This window comes from Eschrichtius robustus, chromosome 6 (genome assembly GCF_028021215.1).
Source record: "Eschrichtius robustus isolate mEscRob2 chromosome 6, mEscRob2.pri, whole genome shotgun sequence".
NCBI lineage: Eukaryota > Metazoa > Chordata > Mammalia > Artiodactyla > Eschrichtiidae > Eschrichtius > Eschrichtius robustus.
The window spans coordinates 67,092,444-67,112,293 of record NC_090829.1 but is presented as its reverse complement, the minus strand read 5'-3'; the positions used below and the strand labels follow the sequence as shown (position 1 = coordinate 67,112,293).

At 38.2% G+C, this 19,850-nt stretch overlaps 1 protein-coding gene across 11 annotated transcripts in view; it reads right to left on the bottom strand.

Annotated features, from left to right (window-relative positions):
• Positions 1 to 19,850, bottom strand: part of LPP (LIM domain containing preferred translocation partner in lipoma) — a 684,273-nt gene that overhangs the window by 433,493 nt on the left and 230,930 nt on the right. For 9 of the 11 annotated variants that reach the window (XM_068546435.1, XM_068546442.1, XM_068546439.1 and 6 more), the window contains one exon: positions 18,962 to 19,162. In XM_068546435.1, the coding sequence (XP_068402536.1) occupies positions 18,962 to 19,162 (201 nt within the window). Of the gene's footprint in view, positions 1 to 18,961; positions 19,165 to 19,850 lie in introns of all 11 variants that reach the window. The other 2 variants (XM_068546441.1, XM_068546444.1) reach the window with 1 other exon arrangement.

The following is a 19,850-nucleotide window of genomic DNA, read 5'->3' as shown; positions in this document are numbered from 1 at the left end:
AGAAAAATGCAGAAGTTCTGACTCTCAGCCCTTATTGCAAACCACCAGCCATTCTCACTTCCCCTGCCAACAGAGCTGACTTTTGCCAGGGAGGGAAGAACTAGTTTCACAAACAATTATCACAATAAGAAACAAGGGTGGGGTATGAAGGAATCATAACCATGGTGGATTGTTTTTTTGACTATATGATCACTGCCAGGCTTTCAAAAGAAATCAATTTGTTCCTTCAACATTTTACTAGACCAGTTTATAATAAAATCAAATCAGTAATTGTTGCTTGCGTTGATGTAGTTGAACTTTCTGTTTAAGAGTACAAAAAGCTCCAGAGGATGGAGAGAGGCAAACTTGACCCGAACAGTTAACCTTCAAAATATAAAAGCTGCCAGAAGAGCCACCACAAATGAGCCAGGGCAGGAAAGCAAAAGGGGATTTTCTACAGCCATTAATTGCCATATTACTATTATTATCATTATATAACACAGTAGCATATGGGGGGTATTAAATGGTGTACTTTCCAAAGAGACTCTGGCCAACTGGGTTAGGCAATGGCCTCCTTGAATCAAAACCTATTGCTCCTTGAGGCTTGCATAGCTGCCTTGATGAAACACAGCAGCAGGCTGCAGTTGAAGGGACGATTCTTCTTTTTTTTTTGAAGGGAGGTAGAACAGAGTAATTGCCAGATGTTTGCAATTTTAGCTATAAAAAGATGGCTGCTTTCCATTCCTGAGTATGTTGAATCTTTTTTTTTTCTTTCTACCCAAGCTATTGTGGTTCGCTAAAATAGGCCACTGCACTGATGAATCATCATTCAAAACTGCAATAATGGAAGCAGAACAAATATGACATTTTAAATTCACATATAAGAGAAATCAGTAAAAATGTATGGGTAATAGTTATATGCTAGGCAACAGAAAGCATACTGCAGTATAAAGAACTCAAGAATCTCCTCTTGACTACTTTCTACCTGTAGGACCAGGTATAGTCAATTTCATCACAGAACCTCCATCTCCTCAACCATCAGATGGGAATGAATACCCCTGCGTGGTTAGAGGAAAGAGCCCATGCCTTATCCATCTCCATGCCTCGCCTTACATATGCACTGCCCAGAGGAGATGTGCAAATAGATATGAACGTGTACCAAAACCATATATCATGAGATAATTGTGTATATACATCGTATGTTATATTGTACATTCACTGTAATTTCTAATATAATTATTAGAACCTGCACCACCATCACCACCAAATGCTCAGTTCTCTCTTCAGACACTGCCTCCTACATTTGGCAAGAGGAAGAGGAAACCCTGGCTTTTATTTAAGCAGCATTAATATTACTGGCTTGGGAGACTGGTGACCTCTTAGGCAGGGGATGTTGTCTTTCTTAATGAGTGAGTTAAGTAACTCTTTGAGGATTTGATGACATGTGGACCCCTTCCCTGAAAAAGACATACACATGGACTAAGTTTAAATACAATATCAGGAGACAGGCTAAATTCCAAGTATGAGTCCCAGAGATAAATGGGACCCAACATAAAATTCCTAAGCAAATTAATTAATTATTTTTCTGTGATGATATAATTAATACCATCTCTAAAATCTCTCTGCCTCATTTAAGAATTTAGAACACAAAAGGGTTTTTAAATTAATAAAAATGGTTTACTTTATACAGTTTGCTTTATATAATGTTCACTTATGTTATTATCTGTGATACTAGTTCAATAATAATAAAAATGTTCCTTCTTAAAGAGATACCATACATATGAATCTTTTTTCTTCCATATTGACATGGTTAAAGTAAAGCCTCTCTCTGAGAAAGGTGTTTTGCAAATTCCAAAAAGGACATATAAACACATCACAATTCTATCAGGAATAAGACAAGCCGATCCTAAAATGTCAATTAGCAAAACATTATCATAGAACAGATAAAACCATGGTTATTTTCAAAAATAGCCAGTAAGAATTACATTTAGACAATTATGATTAAAAATCTATAGATGAAAAAACTATGGATTATTATTCCCAGGGTTAATGTTCATGTTTTAATTTTAATAATAATAATAGCTACAATAACGCTGGCAGCTTCCATCGATTTCACCTTTATTTTGTGCCAGATACTATGCCAATTTATTCACTTAATTTTGAAAATCTGAGATACGTGTATCCCTATTTTAATGTAAGAACATACGGAGAGAGCTTAAGTAGCTACTTAACCTAGTTAGCCCAAGTTCCTAGAGAAGTAAGGGGTAAAATCCAAACTTGAACCCAGATCTATCTGATGTGAGTCTATGTGCTTAACCACTGCCTCCTCTGAGCCTCCCCTCTTTTATCCTTCCAATCCTGTCCTGGCCCCAAGTAAACTCTTCTTTCTGAACCCTCTGAGAAGTTAACCATAAAGCCACTTCACAGACAGAATTTATAGCTTTATGTTGTTAGTTACCTGATCATTTTCATATGTCAGGTTTCTAATGAAAATATAAACTGCTTAAGGGCTAGCATGTGTTTTTACTCTTTCCCTATCTATTATAGAGTTCTGTTCAATAAAAATGGCATAAGGTGCATCTGAATTGGCCCGAGTAGGGGAACTGAAGTAAAGGCAGAGGGTGAGATATGAAAATGCAAATTCAGTCTACTGGGAACCATACTGGGTGGGTATGTATGACACCTCAAATGGTGATGTTTCTAGATACACATCATATAACTTGGAGATTTCTTTTTCCAGTAAATATTTTTTTTACAAAGGAAGCACTTAATAAACTACAAGTCATTATTATATATGAACAAATCAATAACAAAAATATCTGCAAATTTAAATGTCATTTTAATTTCATTTTAATGTCAGTAAAACTACCAATGACATCTAACAAGTCTAAGCAAAATGACATAATTCACCAGAATTAATGGATATTTCAAATGGTTATTCCAAAGGCCCTCTGAAATAATGTCTTCTTGGTAATGACTTACAGAGATTACTTTGGCTGTTTTATACTTTCATACATCATCCCATACACACCCATGCACAGGTGATTCTAAGTAATTTTCACATATTTTTGGACAAATTCAATTTTCAAACATCTCTGAATGGTAATGACTAGGGAAAATGATTGTGAGAATTTTCTTCTTTTAAAAAATAATAATAGCATTAACATGAGATGCAATGTAGTGCCAAGGAAAACCTCTGGACTTGGAGTTAGGAAGCAAGGATTCAAATCCCAGCTTTGCCCTGTGCTGCCTGTTTCACTTTGTATTATATTCTCTGTAGATTGAAGGTGATGATACCCATCTTTTATAGTGTAACTGAGAGATTAGGTTAACAATGAAGCAGATGAAACAGACTAATAAATCCACTAGAAAGTCTTTTACATCGTTACAACAAAGTTCTCCCAGAGAAACTGTTTTAGTAATAGCAGTGGTCAACAATTATTATGCACTGGTTATTCTATATTACCAATGCTTTACTTAAGGGAAAACACTCAAGCTTGGTCACATGTGGCTTCTACATTTATAAGCTTCACTGTGAGTCCTCTGAATCTCAAATTGTTCATTTGTCTTTAGGAACCTTAATAATATAGGAACCATAATAATGTTACAGGATATGGTGGTAATTAAATTAGATACTATGTGGGAAAGTGCTTCAAAATCTATTCACACACACACACACACACACACACACACACATACACATCTTTAAAGTTGCAAGTTATAGCGAATATTCCATAATAAAGTTCTTCCTTCACTGCTTCCTATTTTCTCAGGATCACCCCAAAAAGGAGATAAACCAGAACCAAAAAAAAAAAAAAAAAAAAATGTTTTAGTTGCCTCACATCTCACATTCTTAAGGATGAGTGTTTGACTAGGTAAAAAAGGCTACTTTGACCTAGTTTGGGGAGAATTAAAAGAGACTTGGTTTTTTTCCCCTGCTTTTTTGACTTAGCATCTGTACATACAGAAACATTTCATTCTCAAGCATGACAGACGCTTGGACAGAAATGGCCTGATCCTTCTGGCCAAGACCACCAGGATAGTAGCTCTTGCCCATGGTGTAATAAGATCAGTATGCTTTGTTTCTTGGTGCTTCCTGCCTGTAGCTACCCAACTTCCTGGAGCTATTCCTAGAGATATGTGTCAAAGCACACGAGATGTTGAGTCTGCTCAGAGTGAAGTTACTTTGCTCATATTGCAAAGTTCCCAGGAGCCCCGATGCACCACCTAAGGACGTCAGCAAAGAGCTGCTAAAATTATAAGGGTCAGAACCGGCACCTTGCTCTGCGTTTGCATATGCCGTTCCCTTTGCTTGGCATGTCACGCTGTCCACCACCCTCTTCTGCCTGGCAAACAACTAACTCACTCTCCAAGACTCAGCTCAGATGTCCCCTCCTCTGTGAAGCTTTCCCCAATTCCTCCTACACCACATCCTTCATCTTCTTTTACGGCACTTAATTTACAAAATTCAACTTCTGCTATTATATGTCTACCTTTACTAGCAGACCATCTATTCTGCTTGAAAGCAGCAAGATACAGAACAACATACAGAATGGATAGTAAGAGAGAATGCTGGAAGGTCAAAGTGCTAGCAGGGTCTAGGTGTCACACCTCAGGGATCTGCCCTCCTCTCTCTCTGGTGCTGTCCTCAGCCATCCAGTCTCTGGATACTGTAAATTTAAGGAAGGATGATAAAAAATATAACAGCATGATATTTCTTTCTTTTACAGCTCCTAGGGTCAATCATTGTTCCAGGGTATGATTTCTTTATATGGCACATTTGCCCAAAGGCTTAGGTGTCGGATTTATTTTTATAATATTCATAATGAATCCATTTATAGATGATTTACATAGGGCTGTTGTGACCCAAAATCGGCTGACATTTCAGGCATTGTTACCTGAAGTTACACAAGAGCAAGTGCTCTATAATGAAAAAGTTTGGGCACTGCTGAGGCATTCTAGAAGAATCTTTTTTATTTACATCTTCTTCTGTTTTTGGATCCCAATTAAAATTCCTTGGAACAACATATGCAGGAAACTGGTATTTATGAGGAAAAGCACAGCATCATGAAGGCCGATTTGAGCCCCTGAATTGCTACATTGTTCATACAATAAAAGATGCATAAGACTTCCACAGCCACTATCCTTTACTAATTAGAGAGTCTGTACCCACAGAACCTGGAGAAGGTTCAAGGGCATTAAAAGATTGGCCCCTGGAGTTACTGAAATAAACAAATGGTTCCCAAACTTTGGTTGAGTATCAATCAGAATTATCTGGCGAGTTTTATTTCATTTTGTTTTAATGCAGATTTCTGGGACCCATGCCCTGAGATTCTGATTCTGTAGGATTGACATGAGCCCCAGGGACCGTGCTCTTTTTTTTTTTTTTTTTAATGTTCCCCAAGTCTTTCTGATGACTGGCCAGCTTTGAAAACCACTGGTGTAAACCACCATTGTAACAGTGATCTTCAAATGGTGCATGCAAGATGGCACCTTGAGAAGGACAAGAAAACATTAAGAAATCTATATGTATGTATTTACCTTATTGTTCTGAAACTTTTTATTTTAAAATATAGACTCACAGAAAGTTGTAAAAATAGTATAAAGAGTCCCAAGTACTGCTTACCCAGCCTCCCCCAATGGTAACGTCTGATAAAGATATAATACAAAATCCAAGCCAGGAAAACTGACATTGTTTCATTACTGTTAACTAGCCCTTATTCAGTTTTCACCATATTTTAACCTGCATTCCTTTGTCTGTGTATATAGATCTATGCTATTTTAACTCATGTACAGGTTCATGTAACCACCACCGCAATCGAGATACAGAACTCTTCCACCACCAATTCCCTGTTGCTTTTTCTTGGTATGAATTCCCTGCCCCACTCCATCCCCAATCCTGTCCCCTAACAACCATTAATCTGTTCTCCATCACTAGAGTTTAGTCATCTCAAGAATGTCTTATAAATGGAATCATACGGTATATGTAATCCTTCAAGATTGATTTTTCTTTTTTCATTAAGCATAATGCCCTTGATGTGAATCCAGGATGCTGCATGTATCAATAGATCACCCCTTCTTATTAATGAACAGTACTATTCCACTGTATGCATGGCCCTGACTCTATTTAAACACTTACCCACTGGAGGACGTTTGAGACGTTGCCCATATCTTGCCATTATGAAAAAAGTTATGAACATTCATGTACAGGAGTTTCTGTGAACATAACTTTTCATGTCTCTGGATTAAATGCTCCAGGGTACAACTGCTAAATCATATGGTTAGTACACATTTATGTTGGTTTAAAAAAAAACAGCTGCCAAAGAGTTTTCCAGAATGTTTATACCATTTTACATACAACTACCAGCAATGCATGAGAAATTCAGCTTCTCCACACCTTCGCCAGCATATATGATTTCTTATTTTACCTGGCTTAATGGGTGTATGGTGACGCCTTATTGTAGTTCTACATTTATTTTTATTCTTGAAAAAGAAATTAAGCTTTCTTCATATTTAAAACATGGAGTGAAAATTGTATCACACATTTATATAATTTAAAAATGAAGATTGAAGAGCACCTCACCACACAATACTGCATTATTCACAGTTTTTGGAGTCAGACACGGATGAGGAATCTACCACCTCATTAAGGCATTCACTTCAGCAGTTAATTAAGTTGACAGGTTACAAAATAAAAGAGACTTTTGTCAACAATTCATGAATTCGTTTTTGTTCTAAAACATCTAATCCACTCACTCTGTGCACATACATTAATTCTATCACTGGAGATTCTAAGCAAGTCACCCAAAACAGGTCAGTGACACAGAACAGTGGCCATAATGGAAGGGTCCAGAGGATCCAGACTCAGCTTCACCATTTACTGTTCTGTAATATTGAACAAACAACCTGACCGCTCTGAACCTTTAAAACTGAGGTAATAACCCCTGCCTGTATTCAACAATTTTGATTTGTTATTTACAGCATTCCTAGAGAAAAGGTCCTATACCTCCTAGAAATGTATTAGGGAATTAACTATCCTTATGTGAGAAATGAAATTGTATTAGATAATTTTTAAGATTCATCCTGGTTCAAGAATTTTACAATATATATAATACTGAGGCACTGTGATTCCTATCACTGTCATTAGAGGTTAATACTGTTTACCAGTATTTATGAATATTATTATTAGTAATAATTATATTTATATTACTATATATTTATTAGTCTTATAGTACTAGTATTATAATTTAGAAAAATTATTAGTAATAGTGTGTATAAAATTATGAAATGCATTTATTAAATACTGTTTTATAATTTTATCAATATTACTTAATATTAATAAAAGCAACTAGTTATTTTTATTATAGCAAGAAATACACTCTATGAGGGCAGAGATCAGTCTCTGTTTTGCTCATTACTTCAGCCCCTAGAAGAGTGTCTGGCACAAATTCTGTTTTAAGTAAATGATTGTTGAATAAGTATGCAAAAGTAATTCCTAGAGTCGTAAGGTATTTTATAATTTATAAAACATTTTTACACTCACTGTTATATTTGATCCTCAAAACAATCTGGTAAGATAATTAATATTAACAACTAGTTTTATAAATTAAGAAATATGGGGCTTCCCTGGTGGCGCAGTGGTTGAGGGTCTGCCTGCCAATGCGGGGGACGCGGGTTCGGGCCCTGGTCTGGGAGGATCCCGCATGCCGCGGAACGGCTGGGCCCGTGGGCCACAATTGCTGGGCCTGCGCGTCTGGAGCCTGTGCTCCGCGGCGGGAGAGGCCGCGGTGGTGGGAGGCCCGCGCGCCGCGGTGGGGAGTGGCCCCCACTTGCCGCAACTGGAGAAAGCCCTCGCACAGAAATGAAGACCCAACACAGCCATAAATAAAATAAATAAATAAAAATAAAAAAATAAAATAAAATAAACAGGAGCTGTTGTTTAAAAAAAAAAAAAAAAAGAAATATGGAATAGAAAATTGTCATGCCCAAGGTCAAGTGGTGAAACTGAGGCTGGCATGTAAATACCCTGACAACCAAGTCACCACTGAACCTTGGCTCTTTTGAGTGTCAATAAGGCCTCTGAATATTTAGTAAGATCTGATTTCACGATTTCACCCAAACAATTACAAGTTCTTTCCTCTTCAGGAAGGTGCAATGTAAAGATCAAATTAATACAATTATTACCCAACCCTTTAATGAATGAACAGCTTGTCCTTTTTCCCCCCTGAGGCTCTGAAAATTAAAACTCACGTACTGGCACTCCACAGTGATAGATGAGGCTCAAGATGCTTACCCTGAACCAGAAAAGCGACATGCCAGTCAAACTCGAGTCTCATTAGAGTTCCTGATGTTTCAGTGAATCTGCGACTGTCCTCTTGACAGACCATGCATGGTTATAACAAACAGTCTGAGAAGTCGCGAGTGTTCTTCTGCGATGGCTGGCAACTTAACAGGACTGTCAGAACTACATAAGGAAGATGTTTCCCATTTGTACCTACAAAATCACAGGCCAGATTCACCTTTCATGTCAGAGAAGAGAGACGATAGGACTCCAGAGACAGGAGCGTACAGTGCAAGTATAAATATTTTGACATCAACTTGTTCAGAGCTCACCATCAGTCCTTAATGTATTTTCTACTACCAATTATTCCAGGTGTAAGAAAGAAAAAGCTTTTACTAACTGTAAGAAGAGAAGCAGCATCAAATTGGCTTATATGGGCAAGATTAAAAATGGCAGAAAAAAATCCACTCTAAATTACTTCTTCAAATATATTGCCATAGGTGGCCATCCATTTCCCTCACATTTTAGCTATCTGTTGAGAAAACAAATATGTCCTGCCTGACCAAGTTACATGACTTCATATCACTAAAAGCTAGTTCTGCACCAAGTAACAATAATCAGACTCATCAATTCCTAGGAACCAAGCCCCAACTTTGTCTCTTCCAATCTAAGTCAGTGGAGAACCAATAGAATGAGTGTATTTAGGGCCAGAGTTCTGGAGCCAGTTCAGCCCCAAACTCTTGGGTGACCTTGGGAAGACATTCTCTTCCCTCTCAGACTCAGTTTTCACATCTGACAAGTAAAAGAATTGAGCTAGAAAACCTTCAAACACTTTTCTAGTTCTGCTGCTCAAAGACTTCGTGATTAAAACATGAAGAATGGCTCTGGCAGGAGAGTGGAATGGAAACAAGCTTGGCTGCCATTTCCATCATGGGAGATCAGTTGCTTATGAGGACATTTGTTCTGGTTACTATGTTTACCCCAGATTATCAATCGCCTATAACTATTCCCTCTCCATAGAATGGATTAGTAACCTCAGGTAGCAGAAAGCACAGAGAGATCTAGTAAAAAATTTCCAGGCTTAGGACCCTCACTGAATAGAATTCACTTCACCTATTCTGATTTGACTTTACAAGTCGAGGTGAAGCAATGTAGGCAAAGCTTGAAAACAGAGGCTTTGTTTATATTATACAGAAGTCTGTAAGGTAATATACATAGGAAAAGTTTGTGAAAAGAGCAACCATTTTGAAATTAATTTCAAAGAAAAATCATGAAATAATAAAATAATGGAGTTAAAATAGATGAGGTTGTCTAGCCCAATCTCTAATAAATAGAAACCTTTAAAATCAGCAAGAGCCCTAGGTATAAAGAATAGAGCCTAGCTCTACAATTTTACTAACTACATGATTATGGAATAAGTTATTTCACTTCTGGTAGTTTACCACTCAGTAAAATGGCAACAGCAACTGTTCTACCTAACTCAGAGAGCTACAGTAAAAACTCTCTTTTGAGAATTAAATAACAATGAATATGGAAGTGCTATATGAACTACAAAGGAGTGTACAAGTAAAAGTAATTCTCCTGAAAGGGTCGCCTGGAATTTGTACCCTATGGATTCATTTTTTTAAAAAATCTTATATAATAAATATTTTTTAAAAGAAACTTCAGACACTGGAGAAAGTCAACTTCAAGCCGTAAGATAACTCCAACTATACAAACTTGCAAACTTTACAAATCATTCTGTATGATAATCTATTGTAACGAGGGATACAAAATATTATCAAATGTCATTCAGCCAAACTATTGAGAGAGAGAGAGAGACAGAGAGACAGAGAAAATTTCCAACTGCCAGAGTTATAACAGTAGGAAAATTTCAAAACCATCTCCATAAAATAATGTATTAGTAAAGGAAAAAAGCTCACTTACTTTGCTATCTACCAAGGACAAAAAAAGAAAGATCTATACCCTATTCTGCCATCAAAGTCTAGGGCTTTGGGGAATGTTCGAAAATTTGAAGCAAAGAGAGGACCCTGATGATAGGAAAAAGAACACTACTGCTAGGTGGGGCTAATGGCGGACTCTGGGAGGGCTCACGCCAAGGAGTACTCTTAAGAACTTCTGCTGCCAGTGTCCTTCTCCCCGTGGTGAGCCACAGCTGCCCCCCACCTCTGCAGGAGACCCTCCAACACTAGCAGACCTTGTGTCAAGAAGCAAGAACAACTACAATCCTGCAGCCTGTGGAACAAAAACCACATTCACAGAAAGATAGACAAGATGAAAAGGCAGAGGGCTATGTACAAGATGAAGGAACAAGATAAAACCACAGAAAAAAAAACTAAATGAAGTGGAGATAGGCAACATTCAGAATAATGGTAGTAAAGATGATCCAGGACCACGGAAAAAGAATAGAGGCAAAGATCGAGAAGATGCAAGAAATGTTTGAAAAAGACCTAGAAGAATTAAAGGGCAAACAAAGAGAGATGAACAATACAATAACTGAAATAAAAAATACACTAGAAGGGATCAATAGCAGAGTAACAGAGGCAGAAGAACAGATGAGTGACCTGGAAGACAGAATGGTGGAATTCACTGCTGCAGAACAGAATAAAGAAAAAAGAATGAAAATAAATGAAGACAGCCTAAGAGGCCTCTGGAACAACATTAAAGGCAACAACATTCGCATTATAGGGGTCCCAGAAAGAGAAGAGAGAAAGGACTCGAGAAAATATTTGAAGAGATTATAGTCAAAAACTTCCCTAACATGGGAAAAGAAATAGCCACCCAGGTCCAGGAAGCGCAGAGAGTCCCATACAGGATAAACCAAGGAGAAACACACCAAGACACACAGAAATCAAATTGGCAAAAATTAAAGACAAAGAAAAATTATTGAAAGCAGCAGGGAAAAATGACAAATAGCATACAAGGGAACTCCCATAAGGTTAACAGCGGATTTCTCAGCAGAAACTCTGCAAGCCAGAAGGGAGTGGCATGATATATTGAAAGTGATGAAAGGGAAGAACCTACAACCAAGATTACTCTACCCGGAAAGGATCTCATTCAGATTTGATGGAGAAATCAAAAGCTTTACAGACAAGCAAAACCTAAGAGAATTCAGCACTGTCAAACCAGCTCTACAACAAATGCTAAAGATAATTCTCTAAGTGGGAAACACAAGAGAAGAAAAGGACCTACAAAAACAAACCCAAAACAATTAAGAAAATGGCAATAGGAACATACATAGTGATAATTACCTTAAACGTGAATGGATTAAATGCTCCAACCAAAAGACACAGGCTCTCTGAATGGATACAAAAACAAGACCCATATATATGCTGTCTACAAGAGACCCTAGGGACACATACAGACTGAAAGTGAGGGGATGGAAAAAGATATCACATGCAAATGGAAATCAAAAGAAAGCTGGAATAGCTATACTCATATCAGATAAAATAGACTTTAAAATAAAGAATGTTACAAGAGACAAGGAAGGACACTACATAATGATCAAGGGATCAATCCAAGAAAAAGATATAACAATTATAAATATATATGCACCCAACATAGGAGCACCTCAATACATAAGGCAACTGCTAACAGCTATAAAAGAGAAAATCGACAGTAACACAGTAACAGTGGGGGATTTTAACACCTCACTCACACCAATGGACAGATCATCCAAACAGAAAATTAATGAGGAAACACAAGCTTTAACTGACACAATAGACCAGATAGATTTAATTGATATTTATAGGACATTCCATCCAAAAACAGCAGATTACACGTTCTTCTCAAGTGCGCACGGAACATTCTCCAGGATAGATCACATCTTGGGTCACAAATCAAGCCTCAGTAAATTTAAGAAAATTGAAATGATATTAAGCATCTTTTCTGACCACAACGCTATGAGATTAGAAATCAATTACAGGGAAAAAAAGGGGAAAAAACACAAACACATGGAGGTTAAACAATACATTACTAAATAACCAAGAGATCACTGAATAAATCAAAGAAGAAATAAAAAAATACCTAGAGACAAATGACAATGAAAACACGATGATCCAAAACCTATAGGATGCAGCAAAAGCAGTTCTAAGAGGGAAGTTCATAGCAATACAAGCCTACCTCAAGAAACAACAAACATCTCAAATAAACAATCTAACCTTACACCTAAAGGAACTAGAGAAAGAAGAACAAAGAAAACCCAAAGTTAGTAGAAGGAAAGATCAGAGCAGAAATAAAGATCAGAGCAGAAATAAATGAAACAGAAACAAAGAAAACAATACAAAGATCAATAAAACTAAAAGCTGGTTCTTTGAGAAGATAAACAAAACTGATAAACCATTAGCCAGACTCATCAAGAAAAAGAGGGAGAGGACTCAAATCAATAAAATTACAAATGAAAAAGGAGAAGTTACAACAGACACGGCAGAAATACAATGCATCCTAAGAGACTACTACAAGAGACTCTATGTCAATAAAATGGACAACCTGGAAGAAATGGACAAATTCTTAGAAAGGTATAACCTTCGAAGACTGAATCAGGAAGAAATAGAAAATATGAACAGACCAATCACAAGTGATGAAATTGAAACTGTGATTAAAAATCTTCCAACAAACAAAAGTCCAGGACCAGATGGCTTCACAGGTGAATTCTATCAAATATATAGAGAAGAGCTAACACCCATCCTTCTCAAACTCTTCCAAAAAGTTGCAGAGGAAGGAACGCTCCCGAGCTCTTTCTATGAGGCCACCATCACCTTGATACTAAAACCAGACAAAGATACTACAAAAAAAGAAAATTACAGACCAATATCACTGATGAACATAGATGCAAAAATCCTCAACAAAATACTAGCGAACAGAATCCAACAACACATTAAAAGGATCATACACCATGATCAACTGCGATTTATCCCAGGGATGCAAGGATTCTTCAATATACGCAAATCAATCAATGTGATACACCATATCAATAAACTGAAGAATAAAAACCATATGATCATCTCAATAGATGCAGAAAAAGCTTTTGACAAAATTCAACACCCATTTATGATAAAAACTCTTCAGAAAGTGGGCATAGAGGGAACCTACCTCAACATAATAAAGGCTATATATGACAAACCCACATCAAACATCATTCTCAATGGTGAAAAACTGGAAACATTTCCTCTAAGATCAGGAACAAGACAAGGATGTCCACTCTCGCCACTACTATTCAACATAATTTTGGAAGTTGTAACCATGGCATTCAGAGAAGAAAAAGAAATAAAAGGAATACAAATGGGAAAAGAAGAAGTAAAACCATCACTGTTTGCAGATGACATGATACTATACGTAGAGAATCCTAAAGATGCCACCAGAAAACTACTAGAGCTAATCAATGAATTTGGTAAAGTTGCCGAATACAAAATTAATGCATGGAAATCTCTTGCATTCCTATATACTAATGATGAAAAATCTGAAAGAGAAATTAAGGAAACACTCCCATTTACCACTGTAACAAAAAGAATAAAATACCTAGGAATAAACCTACTTAGGGAGACAAAAGACTTGTATGCAGAAAACTATAAGACACTGATGAAAGAAATTAAAGATGATACAAACAGATGGATATACCATGTTCTTGGATTGGAAGACTCAATACTGTGAAAATGACTATATTACCCAAAGCAATCTACAGATTCAATACAATCCCTATCAAATTACCAATGGCATTTTTTATAGAACTAAAACAAAAAATCTTAAAATTTGTATGGAGACACAAAAGACCCCGAATAGCCAAAGCAGTCTTGAGGGAAAAAAACATAGCTGGAGGAATCAGACTCCCTGACTTCGGACTATACTACAAAGCTACAGTAATCAAGACAATATGGTACTGGCACAAAAACAGAAATACAGTTCAATGGAACAGGATAGAAAGCCCAGAGATAAACCCACACACCTATGGTCAACTAATCTATGACAAAGGAGGCAAGGATATACAATGGAGAAAAGATAGTCTCTTCAATAAGTGGTGCTGGGAAAACTGAACAGCTACATGGAAAAGAATGAAATTAGAATACTCCCTAACACCATACACAAAAATAAAGTCAAAATGGATTAGAGACCTAAATGTAAGACCAGACACTACAAAACTCTTAGAGGAAAACATAGGAAGAACACTCTTTGACATAAATCACAGCAAGATCTTTTTTGATCCACCTCCTAGAGTAATGGAAATAAAAACAAAAATAAACAAATGGGACCTAATGAAACTTAAAAGCTTTTGCAAAGCAAAGGAAACTACAAGCAAGACGAAAAGACAACCCTCGGAATGGGAGAAAATATTTGCAAACAAATCAACGGACAAAGGATTAATCTCCAAAATATATAAACAGCTCATGCAGCTCAATATTAAAAAAACAAACAACCCAATCCAAAAATGGGCAGAGGACCTAAATAGACATTTCTCCAAAGAAGACATACAGATGGCCAAGAGGCACATGAAAAGCTGCTCAACATCACTAATTATTAGTGAAATGCAAATCGAAACTACAATGAGGTATCACCTCACACCAGTTAGAATGGGCATCGTCAGAAAATCTACATACAACAAATGCTAGAGAGGGTGTGGAGAAAAGGGAACCCTCTTGTACTGTTGGTGGGAATGTAAATTAATACAGCCACTATGGAGAACAGTACGGAGGTTCCTTTAAAAACTCAAAATAGAATTACCACATGACCCAGCAATCCCACTACTGGGCATATACCCAGAGAAACTGTAATTCAAAAGACACCCCAGGGCTTCGCTGGTGGCACAGTGGTTGAGAGTCTGCCTGCTAATGCAGGGGACACGGGTTCGAGCCCTGGTCTGGGAAGATCCCACATGCCGTGGAGCAACTAGGCCCGTGAGCCACAACTACTGAGCCTGAGCGTCTGGAGCCTGTGCTCTGCAACAAGAGAGGCCATGATAGTGAGAGGCCCGCGCACCGCAATGAAGAGTGGCCCCCGCTTGCTGCAACTAGAGGAAGCCCTCGCACCGAAACGAAGACCCAACACAGGCAAATAAATAAATAAATAAATAAATAATAATTAAAGGTGCTAATAATTAAAAAAAAAAAAAAAAAAAGACACCCTAATGTTCATTGCAGCACTATTTACAATAGCCATGACATGGAAGCAACCTAAATGCCCATCGACAGACGAATGGATAAAGAAGATGTGGTACAATGGAATATTATTATACAATGGAATATTATTCAACCATTAAAAGGAACGAAATTGGGTCATTTGTAGAGACGTGGATGGATCTAGAGACTGTCATACAGAGTGAAGTAAGTCAGAAAGAGAAAAACAAATATCGTATATTAACGCATATATGTGGAACCTCGAAAAATGGTACAGATGAACCAGTTTGCAGGGCAGAAATTGCCACACAGATGTAGCAACATATGGACACCAAGGGGAGAAAGTGGTGGGGGTAGGGGTGGTGGTGTGATGAATTGGGAGATTGGGATTGACATATATCCACTAATATGTATTAAAAAAAAAAAAAAACCACTACTGCTAGTACTTTCAAGACCAAAAGAAAAACTGCATCATCTTATTGCCCTCATCAGTCTAGAACAGAACGTGATGAGACAAAACCGTATATACATACCAACTTCATTCCATAAAAAAATACATAGACACTTAACATGGTAAAATTTGCAAGAAGACAAAACAATAAAAAATCTATATGGGCTCATAAGCATATAGTACAGGACACAAAAAGGCATTTGGAAATGCAGGGGCATTCCAAGACACACAAGTTGTTGAAAAAGAAAAATCAATGAAAAATGAGAACAATGGTAGTAAAATAAAAAGACCCTAAGGCCTAAAGAGCTACTAACTGGGAAAAAAAGTACACCCACTCTTAAATGTGCCAAAGCCCTTTAGAGAAAGTTATTAGCAGAATACCTTATAAAAAAAATTATATAAATATAAGTTGACGTGGAAAACATGTGGGTACTTTTTCTACTTTCACAGTCAGAATTTAAAAATGAGAAAGCAAACCCCAGAGATTACAGACATAATACCAAGGTGAGAAATGTAATTGGTAACTTCAAGGTAGCAGTGGTTAAACAAATCCTGGGCTAAAAAGCTCAGGGAATGGGGAGACGAGGTAAAAGAAATTCAAACAGAACCATAAAGCCTAAAAAGTGGTTAAGAAGCTCGAATCTGTGCCTGGAAAAGCAGGCTCATATTGCTGTAGTTTAACTATCACCGCAAACATCATTGAGTAGCTACTAGGTGTCAGGTGTCCTGCTGGATGCTGTTGGGAGTAAAGGCATGAGTCAGGCAGCCCCAGCCTCTAAAAGGTCCGAGGCTTCCAAAGGAGACAGGACCATACACAAGTAAATCTATTAGAAGGACAGTGGTGAAAAGGATTGTATGAGATGCATAGAGGTTATGGCTGAGGGACAGAGTAGAATATAATACAAGGTCCTGATAACTCTGGACTCAAACAAAGGGGACCTGAGGTCTGGTACCAACTTGACCACAAGCAGGCTGTGCATCTCTGAACAAATCACTCAGTCTCTCCGCACTGCAGTTCTCATCTTTATACCAGCAAAAGGTGGACTGTGTGATTTCTGTTAGTTCTACACTCTGTCTTTGTGGCTGAGGTTCTTGGAAGTCAGGGCCTGAATTAAGCTATGAATGTTAAGGCTTTATGGGCTAGAAATTGAGGGTGCGTATGTACAGGGGCAAAGAATGGCAATGGCGTGAGCTGAGACACGAGACCTCATCAACTCACGCGGTAAATGAAAACTGTGTTACCTACTACCTGGGGATTTCACTAATGGTACAGAACATTCTAAATGGACAAAAAAAGAAAAAGAAAATGGATATAAACTTTAGGAAATGTATAAAAAATTAAACAAAAATATCATGAATTATAAAAACATTGAGAGCAACAGAGGATGCACTAACATTTAAATTAAATATAAAGGAAAGCAAATCTTACACTTCTAACAAATATCATGTCATAATATACAGCAGATGAAGAGATGGAGCTATATTTTAAAAAGTCTGAATATCCATGAACCTTTATCCATGTTTGTCTTTAAAATGTATATATGCAAGGGAAATTTCTTCCTTTACGTATTCAAAAAAGGTTATATTAAAAAGAAAAGAGAGATTGGCAGAATTGCAAGAAAGACTCAAGACTTCAGAAATTCAGTGAGACTGAGTTGCTTCGAGAGAGGATGCCACACTCCAAACTGTTTATTGCAAGAGGAGAATTACTGAGCAGTGCACTCACCCATGCAGCCATCCGCCATCCATCCAAATATATATACACATAGGAACATACAGACATACATTTGACCATACACAATCATTCCCACTAAAAACACAGTAGCATAATAAGAGCCAAGAGGAACATAAGGATGAGTGAGAAACCATGTCTTGTTGCTTAAATGGGGAAACAAAGCTTACATTCTTATAAGGAAGTAGGGAAGTATCACCATCATATGGGGCCTGAGTGCCACATATGCCAGGAAGAGAAGGACCGGCAGCATAGCAGGCTGGGTGAAGACAACAGCCTCACTTCAGAAACTCGGTAGCCACAAAACCACAGAGAATGTCACCTCTTTTCTCTAAGCTTCCATTGCTTTATGTGAAAAAATACTTAGTTCATAGGGTTATAGGGAAGGCAATAAAATGACAGTGAAAAGCACAGTGCCTCACACGGACTATCTGGTCAGTAGCGGCAGATTAAGAAGAGCAGGAGGAACAACAAAAGAAGTAGGAAGTCGATAGTCAGAATAGGATGTACGTGGAAACCCAGGGAAGGGAGTGATTACTTCGGATCTAGGTCAAGTCCAGACACCGGAGAAGGTGATACAAATAGGATGGTGACAGGTGACAGAAGGGTGTGAGGTGTCATGCTAAGAAAGGACAAAGAGTGGAGCAAAGAGCTGCAGAGGATCAGAGATGATGCCAGTGTCCCCAGAGACCCAGCTAGACAGGGGGAGAACCTCACAGAGTACAGTGACGAGGATGGGGCATCTCAATGCAGGAAGAGTCGGCCAAGGGGACAACTCACCGGAATTCACAGCACTCGTGGTGAATCTGACCCCTCGAGGAGGGGTCTGAAGTGCACCCATTACCTGCTTCTCTCCTCCCTCTCACACACGCCAACACGAGATAGGACCTGCCCCATCCTGCCCCTCGGGTGTGCATCGACTGTCATACCTGCTAGACCTCCTCACACCTCTGCCTCCTTCTCTATAAGAAACCCTGTCTTTATTCCCTTCACATCAGAAGGGAGTCCACTGTTTGGCAGCATTTTTGGACACACCTCCAACGGTAAGAGGGAGGGACGACTGGGTGCTAGACACATTTCTATAAGACGGTGGGATGGGGATGGAGGATACAGCAGTAGAAGAGCACTGAGCTATGAATGAAGAGATGAGGGTTCTAGTTTTAGCTCTGGCCCGAACTCACTGTATAACCATAGTCATATAGCCCCTAAGAGATCTCAATCTTTATGCCCAAAAGAAGAGCTGCCTGGATGGTTACTTGATGCTTTTTAACCTTTGACAGTCTATACACTATGATAACCACACCACAAATTCTTGAGCTACCTTGTTCCAACACAACTTTGTACTACAAATCACTTTTTATTGTATTGAACTCTCCCATTTGGGGCACCCACCTCTGCAATCCTTCACTCACCTTCACCGCCAGGTTGCTTGTATGGGTTGTACTTGGGCTTTGGAGCAACGACTGGGGCAAACTTCTTCGGTGGTTGTTGTGTGGACACTGAAATGCTGGGGGTCCCAAAGGAATGGGTGGTCTCCATCCGTGCAGACACATGGCCAAGGGGCTCAGCAGAGCTTTTGGGTGGCAGCCAAGATGGGTGAGACATTGTTGAATCTGGAATTTAAAAGAAACCAACAGTTGTTTTTAAAGAAACACAAAAATGAAGACAATATACTTCACTTTGTTATTACTTCTTCTTAATCCATACTTAATAAAATCTTGAAAAAGGACTCTAAGAAGGAGAGAAGGAAGGAAGGAAGGAAGGGTGGGAGGGAGGGAGGGGGGAAGGGAGGGAGAGGAGGGGAGGGGAGGGGAGGGGAGGGTAGGAAAAAAAGGAGGAGAGTTATGAAAAACTTGCCTTAACTGGAGGAGGAGAAAAATTGAACACTCCCCTCAACCAATCTGGAATTCCTCTCTTCCAACAGTTACCTATTTTAGTGCCTAGGACTCTTCAGGAAATAGACATGAGTAAGAAATGGTCCCTAACCTTAAGAAGTTTCTATGGTAGGAGAATCTTATACTAGCAAGGTTGGAAAAAAGCTTCAATTTTATTAATAATCTATTAAAATGATTACCACATCAATTAAATGGTGGTAAGTGACCTAAATGAGGTGATATTATCTAAAGGAGGTAAAAAAAAATAAAGTGTTGCTGGAATGTAGAAAAAGATAAGATCACTTATTGCAGGGAGCAGAACTAAGACCTCATTAATGAGGCAACCTTCAGACTGGGCCTTGAGTGCTGAGTAGAGGTCGGGCCCGAACAAAGGAGGCAACCTCGCATGAGCAGAAAAGTACACAGT